At 42.8% G+C, this 22,828-nt stretch overlaps 1 protein-coding gene across 3 annotated transcripts in view; it reads right to left on the bottom strand.

The window, feature by feature from the left end:
- The window catches only part of pias1b (protein inhibitor of activated STAT, 1b), a 192,588-nt gene that overhangs the window by 6,827 nt on the left and 162,933 nt on the right, over positions 1–22,828 (bottom strand). For all 3 annotated transcript variants that reach the window (XM_072470471.1, XM_072470469.1, XM_072470472.1), the window contains 4 exons: positions 22,271–22,344; positions 18,183–18,343; positions 4,357–4,487; positions 407–569 (listed from right to left, as the gene is read on the bottom strand). In XM_072470471.1, the coding sequence (XP_072326572.1) occupies positions 407–569; positions 4,357–4,487; positions 18,183–18,343; positions 22,271–22,344 (529 nt within the window). The remainder of the gene's footprint in view (positions 1–406; positions 570–4,356; positions 4,488–18,182; positions 18,344–22,270; positions 22,345–22,828) is intronic.

Below are 22,828 nucleotides of genomic sequence, written 5' to 3'. Positions count from 1 at the left end.
TAAAATACTGGATAAAATCAGTAGGTCTGGCAGCTTCCGTGGAGAGAAAAAATAGTTAGCATTTCCAGTCCGTAGGAGATCATTTTTCTGTTTTTGTTTCAGATTCCAGCACCACAGTATTTTGCTTTTTTATAGCCAAGAGTTTAAATTGAGTGAAGACTTTAGAAGGTAGAGAAAGATAGGAAGTGAATCCCAGAGTGCAGGGGGATACTGAATGCTGGATACACCAAAAATCATGGTTCTGAAAGGACAAGCACATATATTTTGTTCTACATGTAATGTCAGTTTTCAAATGACCATGGATGGAGATTGCTTAAAGTCCATCAAACCATAGATTTTTTTTGTATCATCCAAGGTCATTGCAAACAGAAACAGCTTCACCAGACTGATATAATCCAAAGCTTACCCCTTATTGATGGGCGGTGATGGAGAAGAGATCGAAGGGTACCGCTTTGCAGGTGGCTCCTCTTCCTCCTCTTCCGATGAACTGTCCAGCGTCAGATCAATCACTTCCACTTTTCTATTATCTTGAGATGAATGTCTGTGCTCGGACAAGCTTTTACAAGCACCTAGTGAACAAAGCAAACCAATTGTTGGTATTTTTGAGAGAAAAACAAAGACGCATGTCAGAAACTGGGGCCTGGGGCATTTTCATCTCTAGGAGTTTCTTTTTTTTACGTCTCCTTCAGCAACAGTTAATCTTTCCCTTGAAATAAGTGAAACGCATTTGCAAAAAAAAGATGGATTATTTATCCTTAACTTGACACAAAACAGTCCCTCAATGCCCAAAAGGTTAGGTGGGATTACTGGGTTATGGGGTTAGGGTAGAGGTGTGGGCTTTGATCGGGTCCCTTTCCAAGGGCCGGTGCAGACTTGATGGGCCGAATGGCCTCCTTCTGCACTGTAAATTCGGAGGTAAGCCTATTTTAACATTTCACTACCATTGAGATTTAAGAAACAATGCAACTTGTTTGGCACTGGGGATTTTTAAAAAGGGGCCTAAAAGGTCTTTCTGCAGTACTAGCACCATTGCTAGGCCTAATTTCTTACATGGCTCTCAGCTGAAGGCCAAATTTTCAAGACATTGACCTAGGCAATAAATATTAGGCAAGTACTGTGTATGAGAGTGCGTGTGAGAGAATGCATGCGCATGTATGCAAGTAGCTCGGGGGGGGGGCAAGATGATCAGTTTGGCTGTATCTTTTGTAGTTTGATACCATTTGTGCTTCATCACATTCAATTGTAAAACTGGATATTTAACTTATTTAGTACACAACAAAAACAGAAAATACTGGACAATCGCAGCAGGTCTCACAGCATCTGTGGAGAAAGAAGGGAGCTTGATCACTCAAAGCTTTGACAAAGTCATCCAGGCTCGAAACATTAGAGGCAGCACGGTAGCACAAGTGGATAGCACTGTGGCTTCACAGCGCCAGGGTCCCAGGTTAGATGCCCCACTGGGTCACTGTCTGTGCGGAGTCTGCACGTTCTCCCCGTGTCTGCGTGGGTTTCCTCCGGGTGCTCCGGTTTCCTCCCACAGTCCAAAGATGTGCAGGTTAGGTGGATTGGCCATGATAAATTGCCCTTAGTGACCAAAAAGATTAGGAGGGGGTTATCGGGTTACGGGGATAGGGTGGAAGTGAGGGTTTAAGTGGGTCGGTGCAGACTCAATGGGCTGAATGGCCTCCTTCTGCACTGTATGTTCTATGTATTAGCTCCCTTCTCTCTCTCCATAGATGCTGTCAGACCTGCTGCGACTGTCCAGGATTTTCTGCTTTTGTTGCAGATTCCAGCATCCGCATTAATTTGCTTTTAACTTATTTGCAGCTGGTTTGTGTGTAGCAACTTTTGTCTGTGAGAAGTATAAGATGTATTTTATTAAATGAACCTGCAATGGATAATTAAGACTGCGCTACATCTTTGCAATCTTGGAAGCTGCATTTTGTTCCTGACACCATCCCCTAAAATTGAGATAAAGAGACCCTTCCCTTATATTGAAAGAGGCTTAATGGCACAGCCCTATTATAATTCAATTTCTTCCAAAACTATGCAACTCATCTCCCCCCAAATCAAGTAAAGTAACAGAATGGTTGTTACTAGAATAATAATCTGACGGTCTGCACTTGAGCCAAAGATAGGAGTTCGAATCCCACCATACATCTGGGAAATTTTAAATTTAATTAAATAAATCTGTAATAATAGATACTACATTAATGGTAACCATGTAACTACCCGATTGTCATTAATAACCCACCTAACTGCGCCTATTGCAACTCCAGACTGGCAGCAATGTGACTGACTCTTAACTCTTCTGAAGTGGTCTAACAAAGCACTCAGTTGCATGAAAAGATTGAAGAATAAAGCCAGTCAGACTACCTGGCATTGACCTCAGTAACAAATATAACCACAGCATATCTAACCAGCCAACCACTGAGTTTATCTTTTTTTTTTTCATTCAAGGGATATGGCCATCACCAGCTGGAGGTGCATTCATTGCCCATCTCAAATTGCCTTTGAGATGGTGGTGAGTTGCCTTCTTGAACTGCTGCGGTCCATATGGTGTAGGTACACCCACTGTGCTGTTAGGAAGGGATTCTAGGATTTTGACCCAGCGGATAGTGAAACTTCTCGAGTGCTGTTGGAGCTGCACTCATCCAGGTAAGTGGAGAGTATTCCATCACACTCCTGAGTTGCACCTTGCAGATTGTGGATAAACTTTGGGGATGAGTTAAACATAATAATCTTTATTAGCGTCACAAGTGGGCTTACATTAACACTGCAATGAAGTTACTGTGAAAAGTCCTTCAGTAGTCCTACCCTCTGACCTGCTCTTAGAGCCACGGTTTTTGTATGGCTAGTCCATCTTCACCACATGGTCTGCAACAGTTGAAGGCCATGGCTCACCACCACCTTCTCAAGGCCAATTAGGAATGAATAATAAATACTGACAAAACCCATGTATCATGAATAAACAAAAAAATCTATAGGCTTTTAAATCCTCATCACGATGTTACCAATTACTATTTCCAAGAACACAGTTTTGGGTTCTTTTCAACTTGGAGCTGACATATATAAAGTTCCCTACTCCTTTACCTAGTACATTCAAATAAACAAAAATCCTGTAGTCTGAAACTTCACTACATTTCCACTTCATGATTCCACATATTTTTGAATAGTGCACTGATTTTGCTAATCTTACACCTCAAAAAGTTCGAGATTCAGACAGCTGCAAAAGCAATCGTAAAACGGCCATCGTAACAGTGTATGTTCGAGATATAAACGGTGTTGTTTTACCATTCAATTTTAGCAGGAGGTAACAATTTGTGGTTAGAAACTATTTTCTTGGCATAATGCTAACAACTCCCAAACCGGATTGCAGAAGACATTTAGAACAAAAAAAATTCTACGCCGCAAAAGCAATACTGCAACCTGTTAAAACACAAACAGGATTAATTTGTTTTAATTGATTGTAGTGATTCCTTATCGCTTCTTCCCCTCTCGCCTCCTCCTCCCCTCCCCCCCCATCCCCATCCCCAGAGGACTTTAGACCACCTTACTGGAAGAAGTCTACTGCTCCTCTGTCAGTGTTTCAGTTTTGTTCATGTGTTTCTACCTCATGGGTCAGTGTCAAGAATACAACAACACACAATGCTGGATTTGTAGGTCATGGATCCAATCATTTTGGTACTTGCTTAAGGAGGGTGGGAAACTACTGGACCAGCATTTTAATTAGTGTTCATTCACTTCCTAGACAGAAACAAGTGCAAGCCTGGTTTGCAATGGCATTCCCTTTCATAGAATTTACAGTGCAGGAGGCCATTCGGCCCATCGGGTCTGCACTGGAAAGAGCACCCTATCCCCGTAACCCAGTAACCCCACCTAACCTTTTGGAAACTAAGGGGCAATTTGGCATGGCCAATCCACCTAACCTGCACATATTTGGACTGTGGGAGGAAACTGGAGCACCCGGAGGAAACCCACACAAAGGGAGAAAGGGCACACCTCACACAGACAGTCACCCGAGGCCGGAATTGAACCTGGGACCCTGGAGCCATGAGGCAGCAATGCTAACCACTGTGCCACTCTTATGCCACATTTCACATGTCGGTCCTGTAGTCAATAACCTTTTAGCTCATCAGTGCAACTCTGGTGAAGTCAACAAACTGTTATCCCATCAGTGCACTGTGGACTGGAGCCAAGAGGTGAAAGGAATTTCCACGACCACACCATTATCCAGATTTAACTAATCACTGGTACTTTGATATAGGAAGCCATTTGGACCACTGTGCCACATGGGAGCTTTCATCAAATGAGCTTTCTGCTCGATCTCCATATCTGTGTTACAAAAGTGAGTACCTTCAACTCCATTATAAGTGGAATTTACTTCCTGGACCTCCTTCTTCATTCTCATTGGTGACCAGGCTCCATCTTCCTTAAACTGAATTTCATCACAGTCCGTACAGCAATTGAGGATTTCCATAAATAATCTGTTTTCGAAATAATTAGCAAGAGTCTATAAATTAATTACCAGGTAACATCATTGGTAGTAATGTTATTAAACATTTGCCAATAAATATTTTAGAACAAGATAACTGAGCAAAAGTCACTTGTGTAAACATTACTTTGTAAGTCTAAGAATTCATCAACATGCAAAAATAAAAATATTCCAAACAAGATGTCCAAGCTGGAATGGAGACCATTTCAGAGGACCGCTTGGGCCTTTTCCGCTTCTCATATCTCCAATTTCCAGGCATTCATATGGTGTAGCCAGGGTTTGATCATACAAGTGTTTTAAAGATTCAATAAATGGAAAACTATACAAGACACAATACAGCCTTTCAATTGCAAACAGTAAGTCAAGATGTACTGATGATTTAATACTGACTTGGACACAATTACTTGTTACTTTTAATTGCTTGTTACTGTTAATTACACAATTAAAATTAAATTACTTTAAAAATCTCAATTATTTAAACTTGCTTAATTTCATCAAGCATCATGTTCATTTATTATCCATATTGCAGCCAACTAATTTATAAAGTTCTTTCTGTAGTTGAGCTCAGCTCCTCAAATTTTAAACATATAGAATCCCCAATGGCAGAGAAATGCAAATGTTGCACTTGGCACAGCAATAAGCTACAGAAACCAGACAGATCTCAGATTAAATTCCTAATTTCTAACAAGTTAGTTTATTTCGGTCAAGTCACCACGTACAAGGGAGGGGGGCAATAATGACCTATTTTCTGATTGAAAGTACATATTTTTAGACAAAGATCAAGCCGCACATCATGCCCTCCACTATTGAGCATCCCAATGATATTCATCATCTTGGATCATTGTAACAGGCTACTATCATTTCAAGGTCCATGTGTGATGGGCCAGAACAAAATTTTTTAACTGCAGGAACCACAGGTTGAAAAACAGCCCCAACCTCATAACACAACTGAGTACAGACAAGCAATGGAAACAGAAAATGCTGGAAGCTCACAGGTCAGTGTTCACAGCTGATTCTACACCCAAAATGTTAGCCCACCTTCCGCCAGATGCTGACTCTGCTGCATCTGTAGCATTTTTCTGTTTTCATTTCAGAATGTTCAGCATCCCAGCTTTTCGTATCTCAGAATATTCAGAGACTGACTGTTTTGTCTCCTGCTCCCAAAAGGGCTGAGAGCTGTACAATAATTTAAGTGCCAACTCCATTGATCCAAGCTGCCAACAAAAGATGCTCAAACTGGGAAAATGGAAAACACAATAAGGCAAATGAACAGTCCAACAGGTGTTAAAATAAGAGGGCATTGACACCTCATACCTAATTAATTTCCTCACATTTCAGTGCGAGTACTAACTTGCTATAAAATACCTTCCATTCTCACAAGCAGTTAAGCAGGGTTGAAACCTGCCTTTACAAAAGCAATGTTATGATAATTTGATGAATTTATTTTTGCTGACAATACACAACAGAACTGATCTTTGAAATTAATGCAGATGCCCTTGCTTTGGTGGGGGGAGCATAATGTAGAGGGGGAAGGAATGTAGGAAGAAAATTCTTTACTTCTGCTTATCAACTGTGTTAAGTATGCCGATTTATAACTGCCATTGAAATAGCCAATCCCTTCAATTAACGTTTTAAAAAGGTAATCCACCTACACCAATTCTTTTTTTAACTGCGGGTTCAAATTAAATTGCACATTTTTTGTGATCTCAAATTTTTATTTATTTAATAAGAGTGTCAGTGCGAACACTCCACAGGGCCCTTCGTCTTGTGGGGTAGATACCCGCAAGTGTGAATCCCACCAGCATGTGAATCTTGCTCATGCATAGGTCATGAATGTGCCACATAGCCAAGAATGTGGGTATTGGTTTGTTGAGATATTTGAAGCTGGGTGTGAAAGAATCCCAGGCATCAAGTTAGCTGACGAGCTGGATCACAGCACAAAGCATACCAGTGGCCTGTGCTGGTAGGATGCAGTTGTAGTTCGCTGAACTCCAGCAATATCCTTGCCGGCAAGTTGGCAAAAGCTGATTTCTTGGTGTTCAAAATCAGGTGGGCGGGACCCTGCATGGCATATACACTCAACCCACAATGAAGAAGTGGAAGCGCCATTGACATGGATTACTCCGTTATTTGACTTGACGTCTCCAACTTAGTAATGGGTTTCTCTGTATCTCTCCGACTTGGCTGGTCATGCCATCTGGTGCAATTTCACTTAACTATTGGGCATGTATACCTAGTCCTCTCACTTTCTCCCAATTCTTTGAGATTGATGGTCTTCCATTTACATTTCACTGAAGGTACTTTACCTCCAGCAGGGCGAGGAAATCACCTCAATCTGACATCCAATACATTACGCTGCCGTGAGTGCGGCATTAAAGATTATTTTAATTGGTGCTGGAACTGGGGACACGTACTGCTGAAGCAAAGGTGCCTACCCTTCAGATACTTTTTGCATCAAAAGAAATGACCCAGATTTCCCAGGCCTCCAGCCATTTGCTGTCAGGATCTCGCCCCCAAATCAGAAGGTGTGAATTGTTTGCTCCTTTTTAACATCAGTCGTGAGTATTGTCCAGCTGCTGCCAACCATTTAAGCAAACGCAGGACTGATTTAATACATGGGTCTTCCAGGTAGGATAGTAGAGGCAAATCATTTAAGAAATAGTGGGATTCTGTCATTTGGGTACATGATATCTTTCTGAATGCAAGAGAGATACAAGGAGGTTGAGGGAGGTGACCTGATAGAAGTCTACAAAATTATGAGGGACATAGACAGAGTGGATAATCAGAGACTTTTTCCCAGGGTAGAGGGGTCAATTACTAGGGGGCATAGATTTAAGGTGAAAGGTAAGGTTTAGAGGAGATGTACGAGGCAAGTTTTTTTTTTTTACACAGAGGGTACTGGGTGTCTGGAACTCGCTGCAAGGGGCACCTTGACAAATACATGAATACGATGGGAATAGAGGGATACGGACCCAGGAAGTGTAGAAGATTTTAGTTTAGACGGGGAGCATGGTTGGCACAGGCTTGGAGGGCTGAAGGGCCTGTTCCTGTGCTGTCCTTTGATCTTTTTCAACTCTGCGCTCGGTATTCTCGAATTCTGTATCGCCGGTCGCTCCCAGCAGAGTATGGGTCCTCCATAATCTGAAGAGTATCGTTACTACTCAAATACACTTTTATGATGGCATGAACCTGAGCTGTAAGAATATTAGCTTTAGAAAGGGTACAGTATAGATTTTTTTTCTCCACACAAGGGATGGGGGGGAATATGGAACTCAACTCTCTGTAATGGCTGAGGATGCTGGGTCAACTGAAATTCTGAATATGGAGAACAATTAACTTTTGTTCAGCAAAAATATTAAGGGGTATGAAACAAAGACAAGTAAATGGAGCTGAGGGCAGATCATCCATGATTTATTTATGAACAGGAGTAGGACATTCTGTCTCTCGAGCCTGTTCTGCCATTCAATGAGTTATGGCTATTCTGTAACCTAATTCTAAATGCGTACTGTTGCCCCATATCACTTAATACCTTAGGGTAACAAAAATACATCACAGAATTTTAAATTAAGTGCAGAGGAATCTTCCAAACTTCTACTATTCTTTGTGTGAAGAAGTACTTCCTAGTTTCACCACTGAAAGGTCTGGCTCTAATGTTTTGACTGTACCCCCTACTCGTAGACTCTCCAACTGATGGAAAAAGTTTCTCCTGCCCCATTTCCTTAATATCTCGAAAGCTTTTGATCACATCACCCAATAATCTAACCATGTGCCAGAACAGGGCCAAAAGGCAGAATGGTTTAGACTGTGTCGAAAACCTGCGCGCTTTGCATGACACTGCACTTTGTCAACATGTGCTGCTCCATGTTTTCTTCTAATCAATCTAATTCAAATTCCACCACCTGCCGTGGTGGGATTCAAACACATGCCTCTGGGTTACTGGTCCAGTCACATGACCAGACCACCCATCTTTTTCATAGATCATAGAATTTACAGTGCAGAAGAAAGCCATTCGGCTCATCGAGTCTGCACCGGCTCTTGGAAAGAGCACCCTACCCAAGGTCAACACCTCCACCCTATACCCATAACCCAGTAACCCCACCCAACACGAAGGGCAATTTTGGACAGCAAGGGCAATTTATCATGGCCAATCCACCTAACCTGCACATCTTTGGACTGTGGGAGGAAACCGGAGCACCCGGAGGAAACCCACACACACACGGGGAGGATGTGCAGACTCCGCACAGACAGTGACCCAAGCCGGAATCGAACCTGGGACCCTGGAGCTGTGAAGCAATTGTGCTATCCACAATGCTACCGATCTTCTGAAAGCATTCAATTGACAAGCCAATTGCAAAGCAGGAAATTTGGTTATTTCATGTGCAATAGATAACTGAACAACTTGCAAAATTTAATCCATTGCCACAGACTTAGATTTTTTTGCAAAATTTAACATCCCTGATACAAACGTAGCTACACTTTTATAAGTCAGTATTTCTTGAACTGGCTAGCTCTGATTTTAGAAAAACTGCTTACCACATGAGCGTTTCAAATGCAAAGTTAAGACTCTCTTTTCCAAACATTTGGTTGGTAGCACAGAACTTGAACATTGCTGAAGAGGAGAGACACATTTCTGAAGGGTTTGTCTTGCACACATCAAAATAATCACAGGAATGCCAAATTTCAGAAAGTTGCAGCAATTTACACCACAGGAGTAAAGGATTCTGATTGGTTAATGAGTGGACTTTGATTGGGGAGCCATTAGTCCCCCGTTGCTTTCTCCATGGCAATGCATCAGCTAACCAGTGTCGACTTGTCAACCAATCAGCATCCTTTTTCTTTTAGTGTAAATTGCTGTGATGGTTTGAAATTTGGCATTCTTGTTCTTGTCCTGATGTATGCAAAATTAAAAGCTTTGACTCGCTTTTCAGCAATACTCCCCTTTTCAGAGCTGTGGTCCCTAATTCGCTCAAGAGCTCTGTCCTGAGAATTGGCTCATCAAGTTGACATTCAAAACTACCACCTTAGTAATGGCAAAACATTTTCTGGTCACTCAAGATTCCTGCTTTGTGGAAAACATGGAGGCCATTATAAAATTACATCAAATCAGGTCTTAAAATATGCCATGCTGATGCCTCCAAGTGATACAACCTGCACACTGATGCTTAGTTTGGGTTCTGTCAGGGTCACTCAGCTCCTGATCTCATTACAGCCTTAGTTCAAACATGGGCAAAAGAGCTGAAATCCAAAGTGAGGAGAGAGTGACTGTCCTTGACATCAAGGCAGCATTTGATAGAGTATGGCATCAAGGAGCCCTAGCGAAACTGGAATCAAGGGAAATCAGGGGAAAGCTCTCCAATGGTTGGAGTCACACCTTGCACAAAGGAAGATGGTTGTGGGGGTCGGACATCAATCTCAGTCCTGGGACATCACTGCAGGTGTTCCTCAGGGTAGCGTCAAAGGCCCAACCATTTTCAGCTGCTTTATTAATGACCTTCCTTCCAACACAAGGTTAGATATGGGGATGTTCACTGATGATTGTACATGTTCAGCTCCATCGCTGACTCCTCAGACACTGAAACAATCCATGTGTAAACGCAGCAAGACCTGGACAATATCCAGGCTTTTGTGGCAAGTACATGCGTGCCAAGTAACATGCGTGCCACACAGGTGCCAGGCAATGACCATCACCAATAAGAGAGAATCAAACAATCACCCCTTGACATTCAATGGCATTACCATCGCTGAATATATAGAAAATAGATGCAGGAGGCCATTCGACCATTCAAGCTTGCTCCACTATTCATTATGATCATGGCTGATCATCAAGTTCAATGCCCTGATCCAGCCTTCCCCCCCCCCCATATCCCTTTAGCCCCAAGTGTTATATCTAATTTCATCTTGAAATTACACAATGTTTTGGCCTCGACTACTTTCTGTGGTAGCGAATTCCACAGATCCACCATTCTCTGGGTGAAGAAATTTCTCCTCACCTCAATCTATCATTATTATTATTTAAAAGGTTCACTCCTTATCCTCTAACAATCGCCTAGTTCTCGCCTCCCCCACCATCGGGAACATTATTTTTGAATCTACTTTGTTTAATCCTTCTAGAATTTTATAAGTTTCTATGAGATCGCCCCTCAAGTGAATCCCCACTATCAAAAGTCGGGGGGTTTACCACTGACCACAAAATGAATTGGACTAGCCATATAGGTACTGTGGCGACAAGATCACGTCAGAGGCTAGGAATCCTGCAGTGAGTAACTCACCTCCGGACTCCCCAAAGCCGGTCTACCACCTCCAAGACACGGAGTGTCATGGCATACTCTCCACTTGCCTGGATGAGTGCAGTTCCAACAACATTCAAGAAGCTCAACACCATCCAGGACAAAGCAGCCCGCTTGATTGGCACCCCTTACATAAACATTCACTCCTTCCACCACCATTGCACAGTAGCAGAACTGTGTACCATCTACAAGATGCACTGCAGGAACTCACCAAGGCTCCTTAGGCAGCACCTTTCAAATCCATGACCACTACCATCTCGAAGGAAAAGGAAACAATACCACCTGGAGGTTCCCCTCCAAGTCACTCAGCATCCCGATTTGGAAATCTATCGCCGTTTCTTCACTGTCGCTGGGTCAAAACCCTGGAATTCCCTTCCTAACAGCACAATAGGTGTACCTATGTGACATGGACTGCAGCAGTTCAAGGAGGCAGCTCACCACCACCTTCGCGAAGGCAATTAGGGATGGACAACAAATGCTGGCCTAGCCAGTGAAGCCCACATCCTGTAAAAATGTAATTTAAAAAATAAAAACACACCTGTTAGCTATTATGTCCACATAGCTAATGGATCAAACTCAAATCCAAATAGCAATTATGCCCTTGTGGGGCGAATTTAATTGAAAAGCACAATAATATAAAATTAACCCAAAATCCCCTCGTAGGCCTTCAAGCCAAAAATCTCAAAAAGTGACAACGAGCCAAGATGGCAATGGCTCACTTCATTCAAAACAAAAACCCTAGCATGCCTACATCATCTGGCTTGCTGAGCCCATTTCTATATCCATCTTGTGGAGGACATAACTTGAAGGCAACCCCAAACAGGCAATGTTTATAAATCCAACTCAGGAAACTGCCTAGATGCAGAGCTGAATGGTATCAGAATTTTATATCAAGCACCAAATTATGGATTCAAGTTTCGTCATTCTGATTGTTTTGTTACATTATGTTTATGCTGTGCAAAAAATTGTCAATTTGAAAGCAGACAAGGGTCATCCAAAATATACACAACACAAGAAAAAACAATGCACGGATTCGACTGATCTTTCAGAATCTATAGCACTTTTTGCTGCAGGCAGTTAATTTAGATAATGCAGACCATATTATCAAACTGGAAACCAATATTTTAGCTTTTTACACCAATTAGCATAAGTCTTTTTTTGCAAAAAATTGGGTTTGACCAGAATGTACTCAGTCTCAGGTCTGCACCCCTCTCATCCACTCCCTTTCTAATAAAGAGAACATTCTTCATCGTACATCTGGTTCCGGTGCTATCGAAACCTATCACAAAAGTGGGAAGACATGTGGGAGAGGAATGTCTGGGACTGAGTCTGCACTCGTGACCTCTCTCCTTTGAACACTTGCTTGAAATCTGTGAAATGTGTGCACATTTCACTGCATCATAACCTTACTAGAGTGGAGCATGACAAATCATCTGCTGTACATATCCCTGTTGCCTCAGGCCATAGATATAGGAGCAGAATTGGGCAATTTGGCCTTTCGGGTCAGCTCTGCCATTCGATCATGGCAGATATGTTTCTCATCCCCATTCTCTTGCCTTCTAGAAACAGAAAAAATAGGAGGCCATTCGGCCCTTCAAGCCCGCTCCGCCTTTCATTATGATCATGGCTGATCATCCAACTCAATAGCCTAATCCCATTTCCCCCATATCCTTTGATCCCCTTCGCCCTAAGTGCGATATCTAACTGCTTCTGAAGCCATACAATGTTTTGCACTCAACTACTCCCTGTGGTAATGAATTCCACAGGCTCACTACTCTCTGGGTGAAGAAATTTCTCCACATTTGTGTCCTAAATGGTCAACCCTGTATCCTCAGATTGCACCCCCTGGTTCTGGACACACACACCATCGGGAACGCATCTACCCTGTCCAGTCCTGTTAGAATTTTATAGGTAATGAGATACCCCCTCATTCTTCTTGGGGCAGCACGGTAACGTAGTGGTTGGCACAGTTGCTTCACAGCTCCAGGGTCCCAGGTTCGACTCCCGGCTTGGGCCACTGTCTGTGCGGAGTCTGCATGTTCTCCCCGTGTCTGCGTGGGTTTCCTCCGGGCGCTCTGGTTTCCTCCCACAGTCCAGAGATGTGCAGGTGGATTGGCCATGCTAAATTGCCAATAGTGTCCCAAAAAAAAAAAAGGTTTGAGTGGGGGCTACTGGGTTACGGGGATAGGGTAGAGACGTGGGCTTGAGTAGGGTGCCCTTTGTAAGAGCCGGTGCAGACTCGATGGTCTGAATGGCCCACTTCAGCACTGTAAATTTTACCATTCCATGATTCTGAACTCCAGCGAATACAATCGTAACCGATTCAATCTCTCCTCGTACTTCAGTCCTGCCATCCGAGAAATCAGTCTGGTAAACCTTCGCTGCACTCCCTCTATATCTAGAACATCCTTCCTCAGATCAGGAGACCAAAACTGCACACAATATTCCAGGTGTGGCCTCAAGAAGTCCCTGTATAATTGCAGCAAGACATCCCTGTTATTGTACTTGAATCGTCTCGCTATGAAGACCAGCATACCATTTGCCTTCTTTACCGTCTGCTGCACCTACATGCTTACCTTCAGTGACTAATGTACAAGATCAACCAGGTCTCGTTGCACGTCCCACTCTCTTAATTTATGGCCATTCGGATAATAGTTTGCCTTCTTATTTTTGCTACCAAAGTGGACAACCTCTCAATTATCCAAATTATACTGCATCCGCCATTCATTTACCCACTCACTCAACTTGTCCAAATCACACTGAAGCATCTCTGCATCCTCCTCACAGCTCATCCTCCCACACAATGTGGTGCCATCTCCAAATCTGGAGATATGACATTTTGTTCCCTCATCTAAATCATGAATATATACTGTGAATAGCTGGGGCCCCAGCACCGATCCCTGCGGTACCCCACTAGTCACTGCCGACCAATTTGAAAAAGATCCGCTACTTCCTTTGTTCCCTGTCTGCCAACCAATTTTCTATCCATCTGAATACGCTACCCCCATCCCACGCTCTTCAATTTTACACGCTAATCTTTTATGTGTGACTTTGTCAAAAGCCTTCTGAAAGTCCAAATACACCACATCCACTGGCTCCCCTTCATCAATTCTACTAGTTACATCCTCGAAGAATTCCAGTAGATTTGTCAAGCCCGATTTTCCCTTCTTAAATCCATGCTGACAGGGTCCGATCCTGCCACTGTTTTCTAAGTGCCCCGCTACAAAATTTGATAATGCATTCTAGAATTTCCCCCACTACTGAAGTCAGGCTTCTCCCCGTAACTCGATCCTTTATTTATCAAGAATCTATCGATCTCTGGCCAGCACGGTAGCACAGTGGTTAGCCCTGTTGCTTCACAGCACCACGGTCCCAGGTTCGATTCCCAGCTTGGGTCACTGTCTGTGCGGAGTCTGCACCTTCTCCCCAAGTCTGTTCCTCCGGGTGCTCCGGTTTCCTCCCGTAAGTCCCGAAAGACATGGTTAGGTGAATTGGACATTCTGAATTCTCCATCAGTGTATCCAAACGGATGCCGGAGTGTGGCGACTAGGGGACTTTCACAGTAGCTTCATTGCAGTGTTAATGTAAGCCTACTTGTGACAATAAAGATTATTATATAAGACATTCAGCCACTTGATCTCCACAGCCTTCTGCAGCAATGGAGTTCCACAGATTCACCATCCTCCGGCTGAAGATATTCCTCTCATCTCAGTTTTAAAGAATCGTCCCTTCAGTCTGAGGCTATGCCCTTGGGTTCTAGTCTCTCCTACTTGTGGAAAGATCTTCTCCACGTTCACTCTATCTAGGCCTCTCAGCATTCTGTAGTTCCTCAGATACGGGGCCCAAAACTGCTCACACTATTCCAAATGGGGTCTGACCAGAGCCTTATACAGCCTTATCAATACATCCCTGCTCTTGCATTCTAGCTCTCTCAAAATGAATGCTAACATTGCATTTGACTTCCTAACGGCTGACTGAACCTGCATGTTAACCTTAAGAAAATCCTGAACTCGGACTCCGAAATCCCTTGTGCTTCAAAGTTCTGAAGCCTTTCCCCATTTAGAAAATAGTTTGTGCCTCTATTCTTCCTACTGAAGTGCATAACCTCACACTTTTCCACATTGCATTCCATCTGCCAATTCTTTGCCCACTTTCCTAGCCTGTCCAAGTCCTTCTATAGTCTCCCACTTCCTCAACACTACCTGTCCCTCTACATATCTTTGTATTTTCTGCAAACTTAGCAACAATGCACTTTTTCCAGATCGTTAATGTATATAGTGAATAGTTGTGGTCCCAACACTGACCCCCGAGGAACACCACTAGTCACCGTCTGTCATCCTGAAAAAAGATCCCTTTATCCCTACTCTGCCTTCGGCTAGTCAGCCAATACTCTTATGCCAGTGGATATCCCCAACAGTGCTATGTAACTCTACACTTGCCAGTCAGGAACAGTACTTTGCTGAACTGGGATGATCCCAGAGGTCTGGCAGGACATGGGAAACCAATGGTTTAGTTTAAACAAGAGTGTTTCCAATTCACTGACATGGTAATTCACTAATATGGTACGCTTTTCAGTTTGCATACTTCCACAGGTAGTTAGTCTTAAAAATAGTCTTTTCCCTCCTTTCTACAACTTTCAGTTCTCCTGAAGGAGCAGACTCATGCTGAGCTAGAGTTCCCCATTGGGGGCACTGAATCTTAATGTCAGCCAAGTGGTCACTTTTGCACAGCTGAAAGGCAAAATTAAAAGAATGAAAATAATTTTTTTCTTAAAAAGAGCTACCACCAGGTAGTCTTACACAGACACAATAGCAGGTGTGAAAAAGCAAGGTCATTTTTTGACTTTCCCCACAGCCAGATGACTGGCAGAGCACTAACAATTCAAACATGCCGCTGAGTAAAATAAAATCCACTGACAAGCTTGGGAGAAACTGCTCCTAATTAAAAGGCAACATAAAAAATCATTATTTCCCCCCCCCCCCCCCTCCACCTCCAGTCGGAGAAGTGCAATGGGCAATTATTTTGTAAAACAATTCCTCACTGGGCAAACCAACCTGCTACCTGGGATTTAAGCCAGAAGATATAGAGCCTGAAAGCGTTTAAAAACTGATCCTTGGATATAGACGAGATGGGTCAAAGAGCAAAAGTTGGGGCCAGTGCAAAAGGCTTCAGTAGAGGGTGGGGATGATTAAATACCAAAGATGCCTTGGAACAAAAGGTGAAGGGAGTAGTAATTTTAGCAGTAAAGAAACAAAGCATAGGTCCAGGGTAGAAGTTAATAGCAGATTAAAGATCAGCTCGGTCTGAGAGCAAAGACAAAATGCAAAACTGGTACTTTGGGGGGGGGGGGGGGGGGATGTTTCAAAAATTAGGACAAAGTTCATGGTCTGTAGCTGTTAAACTCAACGTTGAGTCCAGAAGGCTGTAAAGTATTTAATTGGCAGATCCAGCCGCACCTCATGTTCCAATTAGGCACTTTCCAACTTTCTGGACGCAACACTTCGAGTTCAACCACTTCAGAACATTAACTCTGTCCCCCATCTTTAATTCCACCCCCCCCCCCACCCCACCCCATCCCATCAAGTGTCATTTTGCATTTGGTTTTCATGTTTTTGCTTTCAGCCAGAGCGTTGACATATATTCTGCTATTAACGCCTATTCTGCACCTATGCTTTGTTTCTTTAACACCACCATTACCAGTAGCTTTGCCTTGTGTCTGATTTTTGATATTTAATCTCCCTCTAGTTTATCCCTGACCCACCCTTTTGTTCCACCTGATCCATTCTCCCCATTTCCAAACAACTTAAAGCTCCACAACATTTCTACCTCTCCAGTTCAGAGGAAAAGTCACTGGGCTTGAAAATTTAACGGTATATCTCTCCACAGATGCTGTCAAGATTTTTTTTCCAGCATTTCTTGTTTTTATTATTGTAAAGGCAAGCTGTTTGCTAGAGGAAAAAAGGCACTGATTTTCAGTTTAAGGTCATGTGAGAGAATATGCAGTTTAATTTAATTGCAGTATCCACCAGGACAGTAACACAATAGGTAGAAACATCAGAGGAAAGCTAAAGTTGCAAATCAGCCTGCAAAACAACATTCTTCTTGACTTTGGGTGTTGCACACAAGATGAACTCTGCTGCTCGAGAAACAACTTAATGCAAAATATGTTCAAACTTCACCGTTTAACTGGTTGGTGTGCCTGAACAAATTGTTTTGGTTTGCGTAATACAAATACTTACGAGATTCTCATAATAAACTTAACATAGCTTTACTTTAAAATGCAAGCGAAGGATTACCGTGTCTCCCTACAGTGCTCAATTTGGACACCCAACCTGGCAACTGTAGCCACTTAAATTGGCCAACTCCCGATTTAAAATGGCAAACGCTGATGGGAAAGTTAGCCAACAAGACAAAAACCAGCAGCTGCAGGTTTGCTGTGTATTTACCTCTGCAAAAACCAGACAACATCGATACCAGCGACCATCAGCATAACAAAGTAAACAGCCATCTGCATACTGATGAGCAATCCCCGGGAACAATAAGTAACATTTTGACACACAAAGCAAAGCCAGACTCCTCGGCGCCAGCAGGAGCCAAAACAAAGGAGGTGAACGAGCACCTCAAGACCGCCCATCGATCAGGGAACCGCTCCAGCATTGGAGAAAATCGAACCAAGCGATTGGGACAAAGGCCAATCACTTGGGACCAGGTACAGGGTCCGCCCCGAAAGGTGGGAAGCCCCTGGGGACTATAAGAATTAAGCCCCAAGTTCAAATCGCTCTCTTCTTCACTCTCTTCACGCTCTTCTTCCTGCCCGGGTAACCCAGCAACAACGAACCAACATTGACCGTGACCAGTGCAGTGACACCAGTGAAGACCGACAATCGTAAGTCTTAATTCAACGCTCTCTACGAGATAGGCACTCCTAGCTACCAATCCGTACCAACTTCGAATCCTGCAGACTCAGAACCCGAACAAAAGGCCATTTGTTCCCCTGACCTGGTGGGCCAGTCCAAAGTTAGGTATAGGCCTGTTAGTTGTAGAAGTAGCTTAGACATAGAATTTGTGCATGAATAGCGATTACTGTGTATAATAAATGTGCTTTGATTTAAATCTTACAAATCAGTGTATTGGGTTATTGATCATTACTCGGACTTGAACCTCGTGGCGGTATCATAAAGATACCCGGCGACTCGAGAGCAAAGCTAATAAAACAGAGCAATTGAACCAAGGAGAAAATGAGCAACACAACAAACCACTTCTCACTTGAGGCTACGTTCAAAAACAAGAATAGCTCAAATTTCACTTTGCAATCCAAAATATCTTTCAAATCAAGTGACAATAGCGAGAGGAAAAGCTAGGTATTTCCTTAGATTGAAGTTCTAACATAGTTTGCTTACCCATCAATAATTAGGTGCTCATAAGGACCCTTCTTATCACAGACTGGACAAACCCACGTTGGTTTTTTCTCATTCATCTGAATGTAAAGCGTTGCATCAAAACACTGGAGATGTGAGCAGGTTACTGCACGACACGGGATTGTCAACCGCATTTTGCCCAGCTGGAAACAAAAACACATGGAATCTTGGTCAAATTATTTGGAAAATAAATACATTCATCACTTTTCAATGAACAAATGCTGAACTGCAACTTCACTCACATAAGACGTGCTGTGAAATGGACATATTAACTATTTTGTTTCTGCTTCAGAAATGAGTAAGAGACAGCTAGTTTAAAAGATTAAGAATCCTTTTAAGCTATGGTTACGATCCCAGTAGATGTTATAACTGGATGAGAAAATCCCAGAATGGAACCCTGGCTCAAAAGACTGTTATTTTTTTTCCCATAAAACGTGGAGGAACAGAGTCACAGGATCGCGAATTAGTTTCAACAAGGAAAAACCTTTGAAACATGAAGAAACTGAATGATACTACAATACACCTTCATTAGAATTGACATGGATTATAAAGTACATCTTAAGCTATAATGGTCTCATTAAAATGCAGTCCCTTTTAAGCACACAAGACGACGGTGGGCAAATACACTGCCCACTCTGAAACCAAGTTAAAGTCTGAATTTCTCCTCAGAAACTATCCCCCCCGCCGATGATTAGCATGAGAATTTCCAAACTCCACTTCCAAGGACACATTTAAAATCTTCTCTCATTAGCATGCTTTCCTTTAGCAGTTTGCATTCTGAAGTCCAGACCAGGTTTTCCAAATTACACTAAAAGGCCTCCACTCCACAATTATCAGCGAACAGACCAGAATTTTTCAGCACCTCTTTAGGATTTCTTAGTTTTGACTGCTGTGCAAACTGCTCATAATTGCTTCAATTTTTGATTCCCAGACTGTGTTATAATAACATCAAATGTTTCATCTACCTCTGAAGTCTCCTGTCCCACTTTAAATAGCTACTGCAATCGTCTGTTTAACTCGGAACACTTTGTTTTCTCTTGAATTCTTCTGAACAATACCATTGTCTGCTTTACTAACTTCAAGTATTTTAAATGTTTCTTTCTGTCCCAATTCCCCAGTTATCTGGAATTATATCTTGTTCCTTAGGAAGCTTGCATCATTGCAACTCCCTTGTCCTGTCCAGCTTCTGAGAGAGGGGGGGGGCACTCCTCAAAGTGTCAACTGCCCACAATTTGAGCTAAAACTAAAGCTTCCCTACCTTACAAGACTCTAGTTGCTAAGCAACACCAAAAGACTTGGGCCTTTTGTTTATTTTTTTTTTTTAAATTTGCACTACCCAATTATTTTTCTTCCAATTAAGGGGCAATTTAGCATGGCCAATCCACCTATGACCTCCTTAATTGCACTCTTATTTGATGTTTTTAAGTTTCCGTTGATCTTTATGATGTTCGGGCAGTGCCCCTAACAGGAGCGACCCTTTTTTGGCTTTGTCCCTCAGTTTGTTTCCTTTCTTGTTTTGTTGGTGGACCTCAAGAGTGGCCAATCCACCTAACCTGCACATCTTTGGGTTATGGGGGTGAAACCCACGAAGACATGGGGAGAATGTTCCTTCTGTTTATTTTTCACGCCGTAGCCCTCTCTAAGCACAATAGAAACACAGTTGAAACTAAACCAACCCCCATGCATACATCACCTTTATCCAGGCCCAGAAACATTAAATTAAACCAACTTGAAACTATACCTTATTTCTGATGTTTACCAGTGCAAATATAAATCCCTTAAAACTACCTTTGTTTTCCTACCACTATGAGCAAGAAAACCACAAGAGAAGGCAACATATTTCTATGGTAACAGAAGGCGGTTATTTGTAAATCCCAATGCTTTTAAAAAATTATTTTCTTCTTTTTAAATTTAGAGTACCCAATTCATTTTTTCCAATCAAGCGGCAATTTAGTGTGGCCAATCTACCTAGCCTGCCCATCTTTTGAGTTGTGGGGACGAAACCCACGCAAACACGGGGAGAATGTGCAAACTCCACACGGACAGTGACCCAGAGCCGGGATCGAACCTGGGACCTCGGCGCCGTGAGGCCACAGTGCTAACCCACTACGCCACCGTGCTGCCCGGTAAATCCCAATGCTGATGCATGGTGACCCAAAGGAAACCCTGCCCAACATTGCCTATTTATCAGGTGCTAACATCCAGGTTATATACACACATTTTCTATTTGAAACCCCACCCAACAGTGCCTATTTATCAGGGCTGACATGTTACATACACACATTTTCTATTTGCATATGGTTATAATCATTTTGTAAACACAAACCTAACCCATCTATGGTTCCAACAACTGCCAAACACAGCCACATGGTGGGGAAGAGCGAGAAGGGGGGCATCTCAAAGTTCCTTGAAATAAAAGGTAACCCATGGCAATGGATGACAAGATCTGAGTGGTAATGTAGATAGTCAGGCGTAGTAGTGAGTGGACCTCCACATTATAGACTCATAGAATTTACAGTGCAGAAGTAGGCCATTCGACCCATCGTGTCTGCATCGGCTCTTGGAAAGAGCACCCTGCCCATCGTGTCTGCACCGGCTCTTGGAAAGAGCACCGTACCCACGGTCAACACCTCCACCCTATCCCCATAAACCAGTAACCCCACCCAACACTAAGGGCAATTTTAGACACTAAGGGCAATTTATCATGGCCAATCCACCTAACCTGCACATCTTTGGACTGTGGGAGGAAACCGGAGCACCCGGAGGAAACCCACGCACACACGGGGAGAACGTGCAGACTCCGCACAGACAGTGACCCAAGCTGGGAATCGAACCTGGGACCCTGGAGCTGTGAAGCAATTGTGCTAGCCACAATGCTACCGTGCTGCTATTAATGCTAACCTGTCTTACTTGGAGCAAATAGAATAGGGTCCAGATGTTTATAATGGAACATCAGGCATCAACACGTACAGAATGCAAAGAAATGGGGGCAATGACAGCTGTTCTTGGGTGTTACATTTTCCATACATTTCCTAGCGCATCCTCTGCCATCTTGAATTTTATTTACTTTGGGCTTCCTGGTGGGTAATGGTACCAAACAATGCAACACAAGTGCTAAGCTATACAGACCAGAAGTCCCACAGTCTGTGCAATGTTTGCACTTCTCAGGCGGACCGCAACTATTAGCCTCACAGCTCCTGAGCTAAGGAAATTAAAACTGAGCTGAGGCTTCCGGTTGCCAATCAGATTCCAGCGATACCTTCTGGTAAGTGTGCACGGAGGGTCGGAATAGTACAAGCTCTGTGATATCCCCCAGAAATCAGAAAACCCACTGGCATGCACCGTTCAGGCACATACAGGAAGAGCAGCTATTTGCACGCCCAGCATTCAGGGAATTGCATTGCCTTGTAAGCCAGCTGCTTTGGAGAGAGGGTAAAAAGAGCAGGGAGGGAAAGAAACAAATTTTGTTTTTTAACAACTTGGTAACTTTATTTTTGGGAAGACTGGACATGGGAATTGCTGATGCAGTGAAAAGTTATAGAAGGCAATATCTGGTGTGTCATGTAAGGGCGCGGGTGAAATTCATTTGAGGGAACGGGGCAAGACAAAGACAAAGAATTGCACCAATACAAATTGCTATGCATTAATACATTGTTACCAAAGTCAGGAACTATTTTCACAACTAATGAGTGGAACCTTTTTTTTTTTTTGCATGTTAAGTACATTGAGGATTTATAATTTCACCGAAGAAATTAATAGTAGAATAACAGCATCATTCCAACCCGGAATCTGAATTTTCTGTATTACACATTTGCATACGTTTAGTACCTCTACATCAGCAAACCAACAACAGCTTTTCAAAACATCAAGCTCAAAATCAGAATTCATGCTGTACTTTAAACAGTGACATTATCAAATCTATAATTCACAGTTTTTCCCAGAGCCAACTATCAATAAATCAGATTGGGAAAAAAAATTGCTTCAGCCCCAGACAGTTAATAAGCACCGTGATTCTGAGGAGGAAGACAAGGCAATTTAATCATCAATAATTCAGATATGGCTGTACTCACAGGACACAACAGAGACACCCGCAAGCTGGTGGTGGCGATTTCGCTATCAGGATCAGCCGTTAACTTCTCTTTGACTAGGCAAGGAAGAAAATATATTTTTTAAATTACTTCAGACAACTGGTTATGCTGTGTTTTAACACAAAACAGCCATTGCATTGATCTACAGATTTCCCACTCTGCAGAAACAGTGATTCTCGATGGGGTACAGTTGGACAGGAATTGATAACCCTCCGTACTTCCCTCAAATGTTATTCTTCATGTGCAAGTTGAGATAGTGAAATGCTGGTAGGATTTTGCAACTCTCTGGCAATCACAGCAAATTCCATTCTGCCCTCATGAGGCATCCACACGTGCACTTTCTAGCAGGAGCTATTGCACAGTAGTTGTAACGGGGAACAGTAACATGGTGGTTATGCTACTGCACACAAGTTCAAATCCCTCTTCAGCAGCTGCAGAATTTAAATTCAGCGAAATAAATAAATAGAGAACAAAAGGCCTGTATAAAAATATATAAAAGCCCACCTGGTTCGCTAGCGTCCTTTAGGGGAGGAAACCTAT

The sequence above is a fragment of the Scyliorhinus torazame genome, chromosome 12 (genome assembly GCF_047496885.1).
Source record: "Scyliorhinus torazame isolate Kashiwa2021f chromosome 12, sScyTor2.1, whole genome shotgun sequence".
Classification (NCBI taxonomy): Eukaryota; Metazoa; Chordata; class Chondrichthyes; order Carcharhiniformes; family Scyliorhinidae; genus Scyliorhinus; species Scyliorhinus torazame.
This window is presented reverse-complemented; position numbering and strand designations above follow the sequence as displayed.